This window comes from Myiozetetes cayanensis, unplaced genomic scaffold (genome assembly GCF_022539395.1).
Source record: "Myiozetetes cayanensis isolate MyiCay16 unplaced genomic scaffold, myiCay2020 scf6-25, whole genome shotgun sequence".
NCBI lineage: Eukaryota > Metazoa > Chordata > Aves > Passeriformes > Tyrannidae > Myiozetetes > Myiozetetes cayanensis.
This window is the reverse complement of record NW_026087853.1, coordinates 743990-761294: the sequence shown is the minus strand read 5'-3', so window position 1 is coordinate 761294 and position 17305 is coordinate 743990. Positions and strand designations below refer to the sequence as shown.

At 51.8% G+C, this 17305-nt stretch overlaps 2 protein-coding genes across 3 annotated transcripts; one reads left to right on the top strand and one right to left on the bottom strand.

The window, feature by feature from the left end:
- Nucleotides 1–9: 9 nt before the first annotated feature.
- On the top strand, nt 10–3512 carry DMAC2L (distal membrane arm assembly component 2 like). Its single transcript, XM_050336156.1, has 5 exons — nt 10–118; nt 288–385; nt 1457–1665; nt 2418–2589; nt 2930–3512. Exons 2-5 carry the CDS (start codon nt 294–296, stop codon nt 3042–3044), a joined length of 588 nt encoding a protein of 195 aa, XP_050192113.1. The 5' UTR covers nt 10–118; nt 288–293; the 3' UTR covers nt 3045–3512.
- Nucleotides 3513–4497: 985 nt separating this feature from the next.
- CDKL1 (cyclin dependent kinase like 1) lies at nt 4498–16227 on the bottom strand. 2 transcript variants are annotated; one of them, XM_050336146.1, is made up of 9 exons: nt 15967–16227; nt 13429–13550; nt 11400–11472; nt 9685–9775; nt 8782–8982; nt 7261–7343; nt 6695–6751; nt 6042–6197; nt 4498–5152 (listed from the first exon to the last, which is right to left on the bottom strand). In XM_050336146.1, the coding sequence occupies exons 1-9, from the start codon at nt 16132–16134 to the stop codon at nt 5045–5047; spliced, it is 1059 nt and encodes a 352-aa protein (XP_050192103.1). In that variant the 5' UTR covers nt 16135–16227; the 3' UTR covers nt 4498–5044. The 2 variants fall into 2 exon arrangements, with proteins under 2 accessions (XP_050192103.1, XP_050192104.1); XM_050336147.1 differs by having other exon boundaries at nt 7288–7343; nt 15967–16184.
- Nucleotides 16228–17305: the final 1078 nt, after the last annotated feature.

Here is a 17305-nt window from a genome sequence, read left to right as displayed (position 1 = left end):
GGAGACAGCGCCGGGCCGGGGCCGCGGGGCCCGCGTCCTCCTCCTCCTCCTCCTCCTCCTCCTCCTGCTGCAGCTTCTCCGCCTCCATCGCCGCTCCGCCGGGCCGGGCACGGCCAAGGTTCGGCCCTCGGGGCAGCCCGGGGGCGGTGACGGCCCCCCTGCTCTGCGGCCGCGGGTCCCGCCGGGCGGACAGCCCCGGCCGGGCCTGGAGGGGGGCGCGGCCCCCCCCGCGCTGCTGCTGCGGGCGCTCCAAATAACAGCTCTGTTTGCTCCCTGTCTGCTCCAAGGAGGTGATGATGGTGTTGGGGAGACTCGTGAGGAAGCCGCCGTCGCCGCCGGGCAGCTGCAGAGCCTTCTGGGGATGGCTGAACGCCGTGTTCAACAAGTAAGAGTGAGTCGCTGGGCAGTAATCAATTATGAGGTCCCGCGGATCCACAGAGCGGTTTGTGAAAGAGAAGAATCAAATCCCTGCACTGCAGAGAACTTTATGCTCTGCTTTTCCGCCGGACTGCACGTCGGTGCTTGGCAGGGGGCGTTTCGTGCCTGCTTCCCATCCCAAAGCTGTGACCCTCCAGAGGAAGGTCGGCGCTGTGCCCTCTCCATGGAGTGGCCACATGGATTCTCTCCCTAAATCCTGGTCTTCTTTGACCCCAGAACGCATTTAAATCTGTAGCACAACCAACCCCCTTTACTTATTCAGAACAGCATCAAAACAACCCATCACTTACAAAGTGATTCAGCCGCAGGAGGGTTTCAGATTTACTTTTAAAAGAGAAAACTCTTGTCTCTGAAACTTCCTCTGCCCATAACTTTTGCCAGGAGCTAATAGTTTTGCCTTATGTCTTCTGGCTGTGTGGGAAGGGTTGTGTGTTGTAGCTGATTACTGAAACTAAACCAGACAGAAGCCTCTTCCAGGTCTTTGCCTTCATCATTCCTCACCAGACATAGAAATGCATCCTTTTCCAGAATGGACCCAAGAGGTTTAACTATTGCTGAAGTGTGTTTTTTATGAAATGCTGTAACTGCTGAGAGAAAACAGGCTGCCCAAGGCAGTGGTGGAGTCACCATCCCTGGAAGTTTTCAAGAAACGTGTGGATGTGGCACCTGAAGACATGGTTTAGTGGTGAACACGGTGGTGGTGCTGGGTTGGTGGTTGGACCTCATGATCTTAAATGCCTTTCCCAGCCTTAACAACTCCATGACTCTGTGAAAAGGATTTGGGAATGACATACCTGTGACAGGTTTCAAGATGTGTTCTATATAATCAATGTTTGAGAGAGAAATTAGCAGTTGTAAAGCCTCTGGGAAGAGAAAGGTGGTTTTTATTCTCTCTCTCCCTACAGACACGGGAAGAAGCAATCAGGAGGGTTAAGTTCAGTTTCATTTGCTTTTTTTTGTTTCTAATTGCCAAGGGAGTAACTCCTGCACCCCGTGGGTGCTCTCTGTGTCGTGGCAGGGTGGACTACGAGCGCATCCAGGCCGTGGGCCCCGACCGAGCGGCCTCAGAGTGGCTGCTGCGCTGCGGGGCCCTGGTGCGGTTCCAGGGCTCCCCAAAGTGGCAGCAGGACTACAATGGGCTCCCCACGGGGCCCCTGGGCAAGTACAAGATAGAAGCCATTAACGCCACCGACTCCTGCATCATGTACAGAGGATTCGACTATCTGGGTAACGTGAGATTGTTCTTCGTGGTCTTGGTTTCAGTGGAATCAGCGTATCGATAACTGTGTCATTGTCTCGTTCCTTGGCAAGAGACTGAGAAATTTCCTGTGGGTGTTTTGTCCCTTAATATGGCTTTATGAGTTCCTGAGGTTTTGCTGGAGGTGTGTGATTGGGAACTTCATCAGCCCTTGCCTGCAATGTCCATAGCACTAAGGAAGTGCCTCGAATTTTGATGAGCTGGCAGCAAAAAGCACTATAAATATTCTTTTTCTTCTACACCAAACCATGACTTTGGTGTCTCTGAAGTCATAATTCTGTTTGTTCTCCAGGTATTTATGACATCTTCAAAGACAGAAAGCAAACACTTGGTTTCTTACAAAAGATAAAAAAGGTGTTTCAGGTCTCCTTTAAATAGCAGAAACCAAAATGGGCAACAGTTACTGAAAAAATTACTATTTTTTTTCATCATAGCAGGGGACCTTGAATTTCCTGCATTAGCACATTTCTGTGTCAGAGTCATTGTTTATCACCCAAACTTGTAGTTTTTTTCTGACATGCCCGTGTCAAAGCTCTTCAAATCTTACCAAAAGGGTTTTCATTGATTTGAAGTACCAAAAAGGGACTTTGGGAGATTCACTGTGTGTTATGGCCCCGTGTGTACAGGATCTTGTAGCTGGGTGGGTTTGGAGGCAGAACTCAACAACCAGCACAGGTTGGTCCTGGCACTCTGAATCAAATCCTTGTTTTTATCTTTCCAGATGGTCTGGAGCACGTCAGGGATATCAAGCTGGAGAAGTGCATGTACATCCAGGACGAGTGTCTGCAGAGGCTCAGCGAGACAAACAACCTGCAGAAGAGTCTCCTCCAGCTGAAGATCATCTCCTGTGGCAATGTCACAGACAAAGGCATCCTTGCCCTTCACAAGCTGATGTACGTGAGCCCCCGACCGCTTCCACAGCTCCCTTGTCCCAGGCTGTTTTGGGATTGTGTTGGGTGGGAAGGTTGGAGTCTGGCCATTCCAGATGTGTGGGGCTGCTCCCTGTCACCTGTGCCTCAAGGTCTTGGGGCAGACCTGAGTCCTGGAGCATGGGATGCACTTGGATTCTGCACCTCTGCAGCTAAAAACCCCAAGCACTTCATAAAAAAACCTCCCATTAGAACCAGTCACCTTATAAAATACTCCAAACGACTACAGTAGAATAATCCTTTCTCTAATTTCTCTGTCAGCAGTTAAATAGTAGTTGATGATTTTCTTTTTAAATATTTACAGGAACCTTAAGTATTTGTATCTGAGTGACCTTCCTGGGATCAGAGAGAAAGAAACCACCTTTCACGCCCTTCAGCAGGCGCTGCCGGAGCTGGAGCTGGAGCTGGACTTGGAATAAACACGACAGCAGTAACTGAGATGAGACTTCCTAGTATTTATCATGTATTGCATAAATTAAGTTGTAGACGCTGCTGTGTTTCCTGGTGTGGAAATAAGCCCAGCTCTCCCAGTCCAGCCTCAAAAGCTGTACGTTGCGTTTTCAGAAATTATGCACTGAAGTTTTGTAAAGCTTACACTAAATGGTGCATGTCAGCAGAGAAGGCAGGCTTCTGTACAGAGTCATCTGTTCCCTGTGTTCATAGGCAGCTGTTGATACCTCAATGAGAAGTGTTCAGCTATTTTATTGCACAGAAATGAAGTGACAGTGACAATGGGCAGTGAAGCCGCAGCACTGGGCGCGGTCGGTGATGGGTGTTGGTGCTGTGGGGACAAAGGGCTGTTCACTCTCAGAGAATCCCACGCCGTCGGTGGGAGCTGATTTAATAAAAGCAGCTCATGGGTCATCTTTGTGTTCTTCATGCTTTGACTTCTGCTGTCTGGTTTCAGTGGAGTGATCTGCAGGCTGGCAGGGTCACTCCTCAGGAGGACACTGGATGGAACACGGCTGGCTGTGCAGGAGCAGTGGCTCTTGGATATGCCCTGGTGCACATTTTTGCCATGTTGACATGGACTGGGTGAGTTCTGTGCAGGCTCTTTGGCTGCATCCTCATCACTGCCGATAAATGGGAGAATCAGCAGCGTTAAGGTTGGAAAAGCCTCCATGACCAGTGACTCCAACTGTTCCTCCAGCACTGCCAAGGCCACCACTGCCCCACGTCCCCAGGTGCCACATCCACATGGCTTCTAAATTCCTCCAGGGATGGGGACTTCATCACTGCCCTGGGCAGCTGTGCCAGGGCTGGACAATCCTTTTTTCCACAATATTCAACCTGAGCCTCCCCTGGCACAGCTGAGGCCGTTCCCTCTCCTCCTGTCCCTGTTCCCTGGGAGCAGAGCCCGACCCCCCCCCGGCTCCCCCCTCCTGTCAGGGAGTTGCAGAGCCAGAAGGTCCCCCCTGAGCCTCCTTTTCTCCAGGCTGAGCCCCCCCAGCTCCCTCAGCTGCTCCTGCAGTTCCAGCCCCTTCCCAGCTCCGTTCCCTTCCCTGGACACGCTCCAGCCCTTCCATGTCCTTGTCATGAGGGGCCCAAAACTGCCCCCAGGAATGGAAGTGCCTCAGCTGTGCCAGCACGGGGGAAGACTCATCCTCAGAACACAGCATTTTTAGCCAAATTCCTGTCTTTGGTGGTAGGGAAGGGCAGGAGGCAGCGACTCCAAGAAAGCAGATCCACAGGACTGTCTCAGACATGGATCTCCCTGTGTAAGGAGACAAAAGGCCAACAGGAACAATCTGAGGACGTGGGATCTGTCCCACTGAAATGGCTTTGACTGTTGTGGAACACAGAATGTACTGGGAAAAGAAAACATTTCCGCTCTTAGTTTCAGGTAAAGAAATAAATCCAGTAAATTGGAAAAACAAGCTACCTTTCTTTTATTCAAAATCGACCCAATATTACATCCTGAGATTCCACAAACCCGCGTCACTCTTCATACAAACACTTAGGTAGAATTCCTGCCCGTGTCTGGCCATTGTTATAAATTACGTTCATGATTAGTTTTGATCAAAACAATTCCTGTAACTACAAGCAAGTGGCTTCACTATTGTCAGAAACAGCAAAGAAGACCAACCTCAATCGATGGATGAAACACTCAGGAGAAACTCTGGAAAGAGCGAAGAAAGGAGAGGTTATGGTTGGTGTGTTCTCCTGGGAGTGGTGCCTGCTGAGCCTGTGAGGTCACTACCAGCAGCTGTAACACTCTGTGATCTGTAAGCGCAGTAGCAAGGCAGGGGTGCCTCTGGAGCAGGCTGGGAACTACCTGGAGCAGTCAGGCAGCCTCTCATCAGGCTGGACTCACTTTGGACATGTCAGAACGTTTAGTAATTTAGTTTCCCACCGTGTATCCTCCCTTTGTACATCCCGAGTTCATCCTTGAACTTTGAACAGTCAGGTCTGAAGGTGGTCAGATGTTTGGGAAGTGGTAGTTGGATTTCCTTGTTTTGCAGCAGGGCTTCTTGCTGTCCAAAGCTGGGAGAACGTTACTGCTGGTCAGCTGGGGCAGGTGCTGCAACTAAAGGGAAAGTTACACCGACTGTATTTGTCTGGAATGAGAATAAAGCACACGTTTCCTTTTCCACATGGAAAAATGTCACTATTCCTACTGTAATCCTGTACTTCTCATGCTAAGAGCCATGGATCTGGGGTTCTGTGACTGGACTGCAACCAGATCAACTCATTAAAGGGATTTCTTCCAGTCATCCAGAGCAAGAAAAATACTGCTGTTATATCCCATGGCATAGAAATGGAAGAGGCGACTCAGTTTGATCCAGGAATTTACAGTTCTCCATCCCTCACCTCCAACTTCCCTGCCCTTACAGCTGCCGTGGGGAATGTGGCTCTCAGGAATGACTTGCATTGTGAGGCTGGATCTGGGGACTCGGGATGGGGTCCAGACAGGCTGAAGCAGCAGGGAATTTGTTGGCAACTCCAGCTGCAGGAACACCCAGTGTGTGGTGTAATGTGGAACTGAGTATGGGATCATGTCCCGTCACCAGCTTCAAACAGAACTGCACATTTTTTCCATCTCCATAATTTGGGATTAAAAAGCACCAAAAAGATCCCAAATTAAACCAGCCACGTGAATGTGTCCAGTTTGTTCAGCTCTCCTGCTATCCTTTGTCAGGAATGCAGATTCCTGGATAACCCTGCTGGCTCACAGGGCTGTGCTCCCAATCCCCGGTGCCCCACAGAGCCACAGGGCAGTATCCAGTTTGTGTGGATTTACTCTTTAGCCAAGAGGTTTGTCTTCTCCTCAGGATAAAACTGAGACCAGTCCAACACCCTAAACTGCCAGCCCAGCCCAGCTCCTGGGAGCCAACAAAAGAACCCATCAAACCCATCAAACCCAACAAAAGAGCCCCTCCTCAGGCACGGAACACGAAATACTGTGGAAAAGTTACCCCTGGCACGTGCTTCCGAGGCGGCCTGGCTGGTTTCCGAGCTGTTTTCTCCCGTTCTTTCCCCAGCTCCACTGCCTCCCTAAAGCTGTCAAAGTAGGGATGCTGCAGCAGCTGCTCACAGGTCTGCCTCTCCGCAGGGTCCATCCGAAGGCACCCCTAGAAAAGATGAAGGATCACACAAACCACTCATGAAACAGGTCTGCACAATTCCAGCTCCTCACCACAGCTGACGAGTATTCCCACAGGCACATGTGTTAATAATTTCTTTAATGGGTTGTAAGAATGGCTGTTGGGTCAGCAGGAAGCTTGAGGAGCAGCTGATACCCAGCAATTGCAGCAATTAAACAAGGAATCATGGAATGGTTTGGGTTGGAAAGGACCTTAAAGATCATCTCATTCCAACTCCTTGCCATGGGCAGGGACATCTTCCACTACCCCAGGTTGCTCCAAGCCCCATCCAACCTGGCCTTGAGCACTTCCAGGGATGGGGAATCCACAGCTGTAGTAGGAGTTGTGGCTCGAGGAACAGGGGCAGGAAATCAGCTCTATTTTTCAATGAATCTCTGATAACTCAACCCCCAACTCACATCATTTCCTGACAAGTGACACAGACCCCATTTGCTCATCTCAGTGCAGGGCTGGAGCTTTCTTACCTTCATGAGAGACAGAGCAGAGTATGAAATATTGGGGAATTTCATTTCCAAAGGCTCCTGGAGGGAAAAAAACAGTGAGTGTACTCGTATTAGCAACCTGTTCATTCATCAGGGGACAGAGACCCAGGTTCCCACAGCAACGTGACCTGTTCCTCCCAAAATGCCTCCCTCGCTCCGTGTGCTCACAGGCCTGGCATTACTGAGGATGTGCCACCACAAATGGGGGGAAGGGGTGGAGAGTAATAATTTTTTGACTGTTTTTACACAGTGCAGAAGTTAAAACATCGTGAGATGGGTTCAGCCACCTCCAAGTAATATCCTGGTGCACCCTGGCAAAGTAAAGGGCAAAGCTTTTGGATTGGGAAAAAATGCTGAGCAGCAAAGGACTGGTCAAGCTGAGCGAGGCTTTTCCAGCTCCACTTCCAAAGCAGGCAGCACGTGGGTCAAAAGAAGCAGGAGCACTTCCCTGTCCAAACACCTCATCTCCTTAGCAGAGGATTAGAGTGGGAGAGAGACTGGTTAGCACCAGGCTCAGGGGAATTGCATCTGGAGGAGGCAGCTCTTACCATGCTCTCCGGGTCTGGAATTCTTACCCCGCTGAAGAACTGGTTGGTGCTGAACACTTGCTGGTGCCTGGGAATGAGATCCCCTTGGACCAAGAACAAAGAAATTTGAGTTAATTTGCTGTTTTTCCAGCACAAGGTTGTGTCCCCCCCACAAGGCTGATGCCAAAGAGATGGAATACCACCAAGTGAGCTGAGGAAATGTTCCTCTGTGACAGCTGATGTCCACTTGGGCCATCAGTGAAGTGTTCCAGCTTCAGGAAAATTTAACTCCTAGTGGTGAAATTCCCTTTGGACACTCCTGAGCGTGTTGTATGGAGCAGAGCTGAAGTGCAGCTCCACCAGGAACACGCTGCAGCTTTTCCCCAGGGCAGCTTTTTTGAAGCTCAGAGCAGCTCAGAGCAAGGACAATGCTAAAATCAAGCCCATAACAAAGAGCCAGTAAAATGCCACCCCCATAATGGCACAGCTTCCACCAGGGAGCTTTGCTCACTCCACCACCTGGATCCAACAGGAATCTCTTCTGGCTGAAACCCTGTCATTAGAAATAAATTGTAACTGCCTAACACTGGCTTTAATGGATTCTGGAGGGTGAAGCAATCGGTGTTGAACTATTTTTCTAGCTAAGGAGCTTATCTGTTTAAAGCCATTAGTTTTATAAACTGCTCAGTAAAAATTACAACTCTCAGTTCATTCCAACAAATTTCAATTAAAAGTGGGGGGGGTTGTTCATTGCCAGGCAAGAAATCAGATGTTACACACCAAGATCAAAGAGAATCAATGAGACTGCATTAATTTAAGTGTTATGGGGTATTGGCTTTTTATTTAACAAATAAATCTGGAGTGGCTCCTAAAATTCCTTGATGAATAAAGACAAACACGTGGAACAGACAAGTTGTGAACACTTTTGTGAACAAGGGTGAACATTTTCACACTCCCATTCCCAGGCACAGAGCCATCCACAGGCACTGGCCACGCCTATGAGACCTCCAAAGCTGGGATGAACTGAATCCAACTATTCATTGACCACTTTGCTTGATAAGCAAATCCTGAAAAGTACCAGGATCTTTCAAACCTTTATGCAAAACATTCCTGGTCCTTTCTGACACAGGCACCTCATTTCCCTGTGTGGAGACAGGTGAAGATGTGGGAAGCACGGCAGGACAGGCAGCTGTTCCTGTGCTGTCCCAACCCAAGAGACACCTCAGCAGCCACTGGGCCACCCCAAGGGACCAGGAGTGACCACCTAACACATCCCACACCTTTCCTGATGTGCCCAGCACCACATTCACCTTCCCAGAGAGTGGAGGGATGGTTCCAGGCAGCCTGCAGGCAATGATCCCGCTTCCACAGCCCCTTCCTCTGGGAGCCAGGAAAACCCAGCTCCCTTTTAAAGACAGAAACACCTCCAATAAGCCAACACCTACTACAGGGAGAGATCCACGGGGTAAATCCACCTCTTGGCTGCTCCCGGTTCCTGCAGCAGAGGAAAGCCGTGGGAAGGCCGTGCAGGGGGCCACTCACCCAGGGTTCTCCGGATGAGGTACAGCTGGTCCACGTCAGACTTGCCCGGCCAGAGCGGGACCCCCGAGAGCAGCTCGGCGAAGACGCAGCCGACGGCCCAGACGTCCACGGGGGGCCCGTACTGGGTGTCCCCCACCAGCAGCTCCGGCGAGCGGTACCACCGCGTGGCCACGTAGTCCGTGTAGGAGTCGCTGGGACCCGCTGGGGTGGGGTCAGGGAGGAGAGGAACAATCAGGAATGTGGGATCAGAGGAGCTGTCATCAGCTGTCGCACGTGCTGGGGCAGCGCCTGGGCAGGCAGTGGCTGCAGGAACGGGGTGAGTCACTGGCCTCAACAGGACCCTGCTTTGGAAACACTTTGGCAAAAAATCGGGACCGTGTTTTTCTCCAAATGAAAATGTGCAGAGCTCACAGCAGGGCCCTGCAGCAGCCAGGGGGCAGTTCCCAGAGCCCACGTGATTTGTGCGAACAGGAGCTAAAATAAACCAGATTAGGGGGTTTATTTACAAGGAAAATGTGAAGCCATTGTTTGTGCAGGCAGCCAGAGGGGTCTGGCTGCCAGGGAACTCCAGCTGTGTCTCCAGCACTGCATAAACAAGGGCTGGGCAGCTCCAAGATGCCCAAGGCTGAACTTCCATCTGCCAGTGCCAGCACCCCCAGCAGCTCAGCTGCCCCAGCAGGGAGCTCAGGCTGTTTACAGATCCCCGTCACCGCGGTGTCTGGGCTCCTTCCTTTAAGGTTTGGGATCTCTACCCAGCCTTTAGCAGAGCTTCCCTGGGAAGACACATCAGCCTTTTATATAGGATGCTTTGCAGATGCATCAGGCAAAGGCAAGTGAGTGTTTGAAAGGCTGATCCTACACTTCAGTGGAGCTTTCCCGTGTTAACAATCCAGCAGCACTCACTCAGTATCCGAGCAAATCCGAAGTCACAGAGTTTGATGACGGAGTGCTTTGTTATCAGGATGTTTTCTGGCTTTACATCTCGGTGGATGCACTACAAACAGAAAAAGACAAGGTTAGAAGCAAATATTTAACCTGGCCCTCAGATAAAGACCCTCTTGATTCATCCACACACCCCTTGCACGTTGTGCCAGGCAATCATTCCTGCTGAAGGAGGTGGAAGGATTTCCGAGCAGCAGCTGCTAAATCCATGTCCTGTTGGACAGGACAGTCACCTGCCCACAGCCCACCTTTGGGATGAGATCCTGTGCAGGCTCCCACCCAGCTGCACAGCTCTGTGTCACCTGCACTACCCGGAGTCAGCTCCCAGAACCAGCTGGGAAGCTCCTGGCAAGGAAAGGACAGAGGCAAATGGGCATAAACTGAGCCCCTCTACTGAAATCTAAGCAATTTATTTAATCTTTTTTAACTGAGAGGGTGACCAGACACCCAAACAGGTTGTCCAGAGAGTCTGGGAAGCCTCCAGCCTTAGAAATCTTCAAGCCCTGACTGGAAAAGTTTCTGAGCAGCCTGCTCTAGCTGAGCCAGCTTGAGTGGGAGGGCTGGACAAGATGATCTCCCTTCCAACATCGGCAATTCTGTAATTCTTAGGAGGAGGCCTTGACCTTCACAACAACTGGGCTTGGCAAAGGATTTCTGCTGATCAGACTAGCAGAGACATTTAATTTCTTTTGCTCTGCTCAACTCACCAGGGTCTCACTCATGTTGTCCCTCCCACACCATCACCTCAGCACAAACACCTCAGACTTTCCTCCCTAAGCTGGTGGTAAATTATTGTGTCTCCTCCTGAGGGCTGAAATGCTTCTTATTAAACTACTGCTTTGGAGTTCCAAAAAGGGCAGCTGCATAAAACCTCATTACCTGTGATCTACAGCAGGTCAGGCTGCAGCATCTCATTGTTCCCTCTGCTCTAAAACTCCATTAAATCTCTGAGGGGAACAGAAAAAAGACGCAAACCAACAAATCTTGGAAGCAGGAGAGACCTGTGGCCAAATTCCTGTGGCTCAACTGGACATAATTCTCCCAGCAAAGACAAAACACCCATCCCAGGGCCATCTCCTGCCCCACTCATAAATCTCAAGCATTGGCAGATGAACAAAAACAAAGGCAATTACGGCTAAGTTTGCTTAAAGAACTTCTCCAAAGGGCTCCTTCTCCTTCCCTGCTTCTTAAAGTGTTCCCACGAAAACGCACTCCACTCGTGTCTCCCTCCAGAAAGCAGAGCAGGGGTTGCCAAAGGGGTTTACTGTGTCTAAGATCTGAAACCTTTTAACTGGTGCCACGACAAAGGCCTGTGACTGTCAGCAGAAGGACTTCCTGTAAATCAGCAGCAGTTTGCTCAGCTCTCAGCTGAGGAGCTGGGAGGGCAGTTTCCTTCACAGGGACACACACAGGGATACATTCCTGTTCCACCTGGAAGCTTGTCTGAGGTCATCAGAGCAAATCATTCCTTGACAGCCAACCCAAGGGGCCTGTGTGGCAGTAAATGCAGCTGTTGTGGGTATACACTGATATTTCAGATGTGTTTCCTGTTGGAAACAGGCAATCCCATCTGATTTCATCCCATGAGAGCTCTGTAATCAGGAAAGTGCCAACAGAACCCCCCTCTTGCCCAAGGCTGTGTCCCAGCAACTGTTAGTGCTGTTTAGGGGACTCACATTGTGTTTGTGGCAGAAGTTCACGGCCTGGAGGGTCTGCCAGGTTATGCTCTTCACCAGGTACTCTGGCACCCTGTGGGACGAAACACAGTTGTAGTTTGGACATTAAAAATTACAGGGAAAAGGAAAGGGAGGCCTTTGAGTGCTGACATTGTACAGGCATCACTGAGCAAAACCATCAGGGAAGTCAGAAAACACTTCCAAATCCAGTCAGTGCAACAGGACACAAGGATTTATTGCAGCTAAGAGTGTGACAGAGTGTCTGGGACCACTGTCCCAGCCAGGCCTGCCACTGGTGACCACACAGCAATGTCAGACCCTGGCCCGTGGCTGTGCTTAGCGTCCACGTTTCCTGGCAATGCCAAAATGCCAGTAGGCATTTCTGCCTCTGTAGCTGCTCAGGGTTGGAAAAGTTGGAGAATCCACAGTATAAATACAGCTGTGCAATGCTGGCACTGCACTGATTGTCCAGGGAGGTGACAAAACAGGGGAAGGAAGCAAGTTCTTACAAGAGTGTAAAGCTCTGCTTTGGTTTGGATACCCCCTCCTGGCACACCACACCTGGCAAACACTTCCCAGCCCCCTCTCCTCTCTTTCGGTTACTGGGCAACAGTTCTTAAACTTCCTTGGCTGCCTCTGAGGATCTTCAACAACCCCAGGAAAGGCAGAGGTGGCAAACCTGGCACTTTCAATGTCAGATACAATTTTATTTCATGTGTTCAATGCTAAAAACTTCCCAATTCATTAGAAAGAAAAAAACTAAGCCAAAACAATGCAACCCTGGGTTTTTCTCTAAGGCACTTTGTGTTGTCAGTGCTGAGGGTCTTGAGCTGACACTGCTGTGGCAATGCTAGAGATTCCTTCCAGAAACATCCCAGAATGATGGGAGTGCTCCACTGACAGCCTAATTAGGGGATGGAGTTGGCAAAATGACCTGGAAACAGCGTGTGCCCACCCACCTTAACCTGACCACAGGAGACTTGACCACCTGCAAAGATGGGAAGCAAAGTGTGCAGCCTATGTTACATGTTCATCCACACTGGAGCCAGTTTTGATGAACAGAAAGCAGATGTGAAGTATTTTCTTCAAGGAGGGTTATCCATCCTCTCCTTCAGATTCCAGGGGAACTGGTTCAAACCGGGGTGACAGCTGCTCACCAGCTCACAAAGCCATGTGCTATCACCACGCTCCGTTCCCCTCCAGCTCCACATCGGGGAGAAAGGGAATAACAGGCTCCTGTTTGCTCAACCCCCAGTCAGTCTCCTGCAGGCAGCTCATTTAGCCCCAGGCCTGTAAAAACGATTTATGAACTCCTGCTCAGCATTTCCACAGCACCAGCTCACCGTGGGTAATTAGGGACGATGTGTTTAGTGGGAGTGTCACTCACACTGCGTGACAGAACAAACCCCGGGTGGAGCTCACGCTCGGTGCAAGCGCCTGTGTGAGCAGGGAGGTCACTGGGGCTGTGCACGGAGGTGCAGCCACAGCTCCTGGGAATTCCTGCCAACTCACAGCTCCTGGGAATTCCTGCCAACTCACACCTCCTCCCGAGTGTCCAAAAGCCACTCAAACGTGGCACCTGGGGATACGGTTTAGTGGTGGGCTTGGCAGTGCTGGATTAGTTGGGCTCGATGGTCTTGGGGACTTTTCCACCCTAAACAATTCCACGAGTCTGGGATTCTGTATTTGGGTGCTCAGTGATGTGCCCCAGTGCCCAGTGATGTGCAGCACAGCAGGGGAGCAGCGGAAGGAGGGTTTGGGGCCCTCAGCACATCCCAGCCAGCCAGAGCTCATCCAAACACTCGGCTCAGTGCTCCCGTCTCCGTGGAGAGCAGCTCTGCACAGGGACACACACACGCCATTCCTGGGAATGGCAGTGCTGAGCCACAGGAACAGAGCAAGTGCTGGGCACGGGGCTGAGAAACTCTCCTGTAATTGAGGAAATTCCTCTGAAAATCTGCAGGGAAGCAACAAAATGGACACCCCGACTCCTGTGCTCAAAGCTCCCCATGGGACACGGGCCACTCACCCGCGGGGGTGCTTGTCCAGCTCGTGCAGAACCGTGTGCTCACAGTACTCGAACACCAGGTGCAGCTTCCGCTTCCTCCGGAACACCTCCAGCAGGTTCACCAGGTTGGGGTGCTTGAGTTGCTGGAACACACAGGGGATGGACTGCTCAGTTACTGCACGGGGTAGAGGTGGGGGGACAGGGATTTTGCCTGCAGGGCACAATTCCTGAAGATGAACCCTTTATACAAGCACAGCACGATGTGAAGCACCAGCTCAGCCTACAGCTCAGCCTGCGTGTCCTTGTTTCAGGAACTGGCCACGGGCAGTAAGTCAGCTTGGCTTCAGCAAGTGCCAAGATAAAGAATTCATCACTGTGCCCGGGGCTGCTCTGGCACTGCCACTCACTGTGCACATCCAGCCCTTCAGGGCACCACAGTGAAAGGCAGCTCTCCGTGGAAATCACACGGGGCCAGAGCCTGCAGCAGCAAACACATGTTTGAGGGAAAGCAAGAGCTTCCCTGAGGCACTGGCCTCAGCTTCACCATGGTTACTGTCACAGTCTGGAGGGGTCAACGAGGAGAATTTTTATTCCTGCTTTTTCCACTTCCTCTCAATCCACCTCATGTGTTCAGGGAATCCCAGAGTGGTTTGGGTAGGGACACCTTCTACCAGCCAAGGTTGCTCCAAGTCCCTTCCTACCTGGCCTGGGACACCTTCAGGGATGGAGCAGCCACAGCTTCTCTGGGTAGCTCTGTGCCAGGGCCTCACCATCTCCACAGCCAAGAATTCCTTCCTAATATCCAAGGACAAGGAAGAATGGCTTTCCACTGCCAGAGGGCAGGGAGAGATGGGATATTGGGAAGGAATTCCTGGCTGGGAGGGTGGGCAGGCCCTGGCACAGGTTGGGCAGAGAAGCTGTGGCTGCCCCTGGATCCCTGGAAGTGTCCAAGGCCAGGTTGGATGAGGCTTGGAGCAACGTGGGATAGGGGAAGGTGTCCCTACAGGAGGGTGGAACTGTATGACCTTTGGAGTCCCTTCCAACCCAAACCATTCCAGGATTCTGTGGTTTCAAGACTCTGCAAACTCCCCCGACCCTCCCTTGGCTCCTGGCCACAAAACCCCTTTGTCTACAAGGCATTTACTGTGCAGAAAAATGATTTATCAGGCCCCACATTTTTTTACCGATGAAACACAATCTCACTGCATCTTTGACAAACAGGAGTTGCCTAAGCCAGTAAATACCTCCAAAAAACAAACAAACTGTTACTATTTACAGAGAAAAAGCTGAAAAGACAGCCAAGCATGTCTGCACTTGTTAAAATCAACAGTGCCCCAACACAGATCCTGCCATGCCTGGCTGCAGCTTTGGATCCCAAAGGATGATCCAGTGCCCAGCTGTATTAAAAGGGTATTCAGCAATGATTATTTTCATTTTCGGATCTTAAATACAATTTAAATGTTAATGCATCTCCAGCACTGTTTATTGATGTGAAACAGCACATGTCCTGTGTTTGTTTAGGATAGGAGAAAAAGGCTGCTTCTCCCCATGATCTAATTGAAAAATAAATATCCTGTTTTTCTGACATGATGGGCTTTCCCAGGATGGCAGGTGGACAAATCACGAGCACCCTGGAGAAAGCAGAAAGGGAAAAACTCTGCCCACTTCTCAGAACACACAGCTGAGGGTGCTGTGTGCCATCACCTGGCAGCCACTTTGTAACAAATAAAAGGAATATTTTTTTTTTTCACACAACACATTCCTAAAGCCTCAGGAAACTATGGAGACCAAATGAACACAGCAGTTCAAAAAAGAGATGGGACAGACTCCCAGCTCTCTAAGCAAGAAGCGACGGGCACAATCTTTGGCTCCAGAATCCTTGCCCAGAAGCTGGGAGTGTGAAAGGAAACCTTGCCCCATCCTCTCCCTCTTCCTCCTGGGTCTCTCCTCATTTCTGCATCCTTGACAGGCCTGGGGTGTGACCCACTGTAGATGTTCCCGGGCTTTTATTTTCACCAGGAAAACACACACAGAGGGTGAATGTGTTTTACACAGGCTCCAACAGTTCCGGACCGACCCTCCCAGCTTGGGCTGGGGAGGAACACCTGGCACGGCCATCCCCGGACAAGTGGGATGGACATTCCCTGGCAACGGCTTTCTCCCAGATAAGCTGACTTGGGCACTTCACGGTGCTCCCTCGCACCCGAATCTTTTGCTTCCCCACTTCACGACACGCCATCACCTCACAGATGCCCTCACGCCGCCCTCTCTTCGTGGCTGCCCTCACAGCCTGTCCCTCCGTGACGCCCTGTCCCCTCACGGCTGCCCCCAGCCCTGTCCCCTCGTGATGCCTTGTCCCCTCACGGCTGCCCTCAGTGACTGCCTCTTCACACCCTGTCCCCTCACACTCCATCCCCTCACGTCTCCTCTCAGCCCCCGTCCCCTCACAGCCCGTCCCCGCCTCTCCCTCAGGGCTCCCCAGCTCCCTGCCCCGGTGTCCCCCCGGCGGGCACCGCCCGTGCCGGGAGCGGGGCTCCGGACCCCCACACAGCCACCCACCTTGAGCATGCGGATCTCCCTCAGGGCGATCTTCCTGATCACCGGGTCCTCCTCGGACTCCAGGAACTTCTTGATGGCCACGATCTGCCCCGTGTCCTTGTTGCGGCACTTGAAGACGACGCCGTAGGAGCCCTCCCCGACCTTGCCCAGCTTCTCGTAGCGCTCCATGGCGCGGGGCGGCCCCGCCGCGCTCCCTCACGGCGCTCAGGCGGCGGAGCCGGGGCGGACCCGCGGCCGGGGGTGTCTCCCCGGCCGGGACGGCCCTCGGGAACCGCCCCGGGAACACCAGGCAGTCCCCAGGAGGGGGAGAGAGAGGAGGGACATCTCCGTGGCCTCTCCCGGTGCCACACGCTGACCCCTCACACCCCCGCCATGGGCGTGGAATCAGAGAACCACAGGATGGTTCGGCTTGGAAGGGACCTTAAAGATCATCCACCCCCAACCCCCCTGCCGTGATCGTGTTGTCCTTGCCACTCTTTGTCTTTCCAGAGGGTTTCTAGTTTTGACTCTTATTTCCCTGCAGGGTTGGAAGCGGGAACACCCTTCCACAGGCCCGGCTGGCCTCAAGCAGCACCTCCACCTCCCTCCTGAAAGGATGAAAATCTCCAAAAAACCCTGCAAGTTTCCTGGAACCTTCCTCCTGCACCTCAGGTGTCTGTCACCTGATGGATTCCTGCCAGCAACCAGACCCTTTTAGTGAGCACTTTTATCTCTTGCCTTCCCATTCTCTTCCCTGGTGTGGGTCCCTGGATCCTCAGCCCTCTCCTCATGCCCCAAGGAAAGTGGCCTTTTGTGGTGATAATCGACGTTAGATCTGGAGATCTGTGTGGACACCCTGCCCCATCCTGTGCCTCCTCCCTCCCCAGTCCTTTCTTGAGGTGCTTCCCAGCTCTATGCAGGACAAAGATACAATAATTGCTTTTCTTCCCAAGCCACATCCATCAGGGCCGTGTAGTCTCCTCACATCCCAGCTGCCAAGACTTAGCCCACAGAGATAACAATCTTCTGCAGAGGAGGAATGTGGATGTGTATTTATTTACCAGGAACTGGCAGTTCTCTGTGTTGTCCAAAGGCACATTCATTCCATTATTGACAACCCTCCTCAGCACATCCCTGAAGATCTGCGATCCAGGTACACATGGCACACAGCCTCTACTTTTCCAGCCAGACAGCTCCCGAGTGGATCCACGGTGATCCCAGGTGACTGGGCTGGGAAAGAACTTGCCCCTGCTATTCCTATTTCTCGTTCCCTTGGCATTCCCAGACCTCCTGCTGACCTGCTGCACGTGGGAGCTGCCCTGTGGCTCCCGGCAGTCTGGAAGGTATTGTTCCCAGCAAG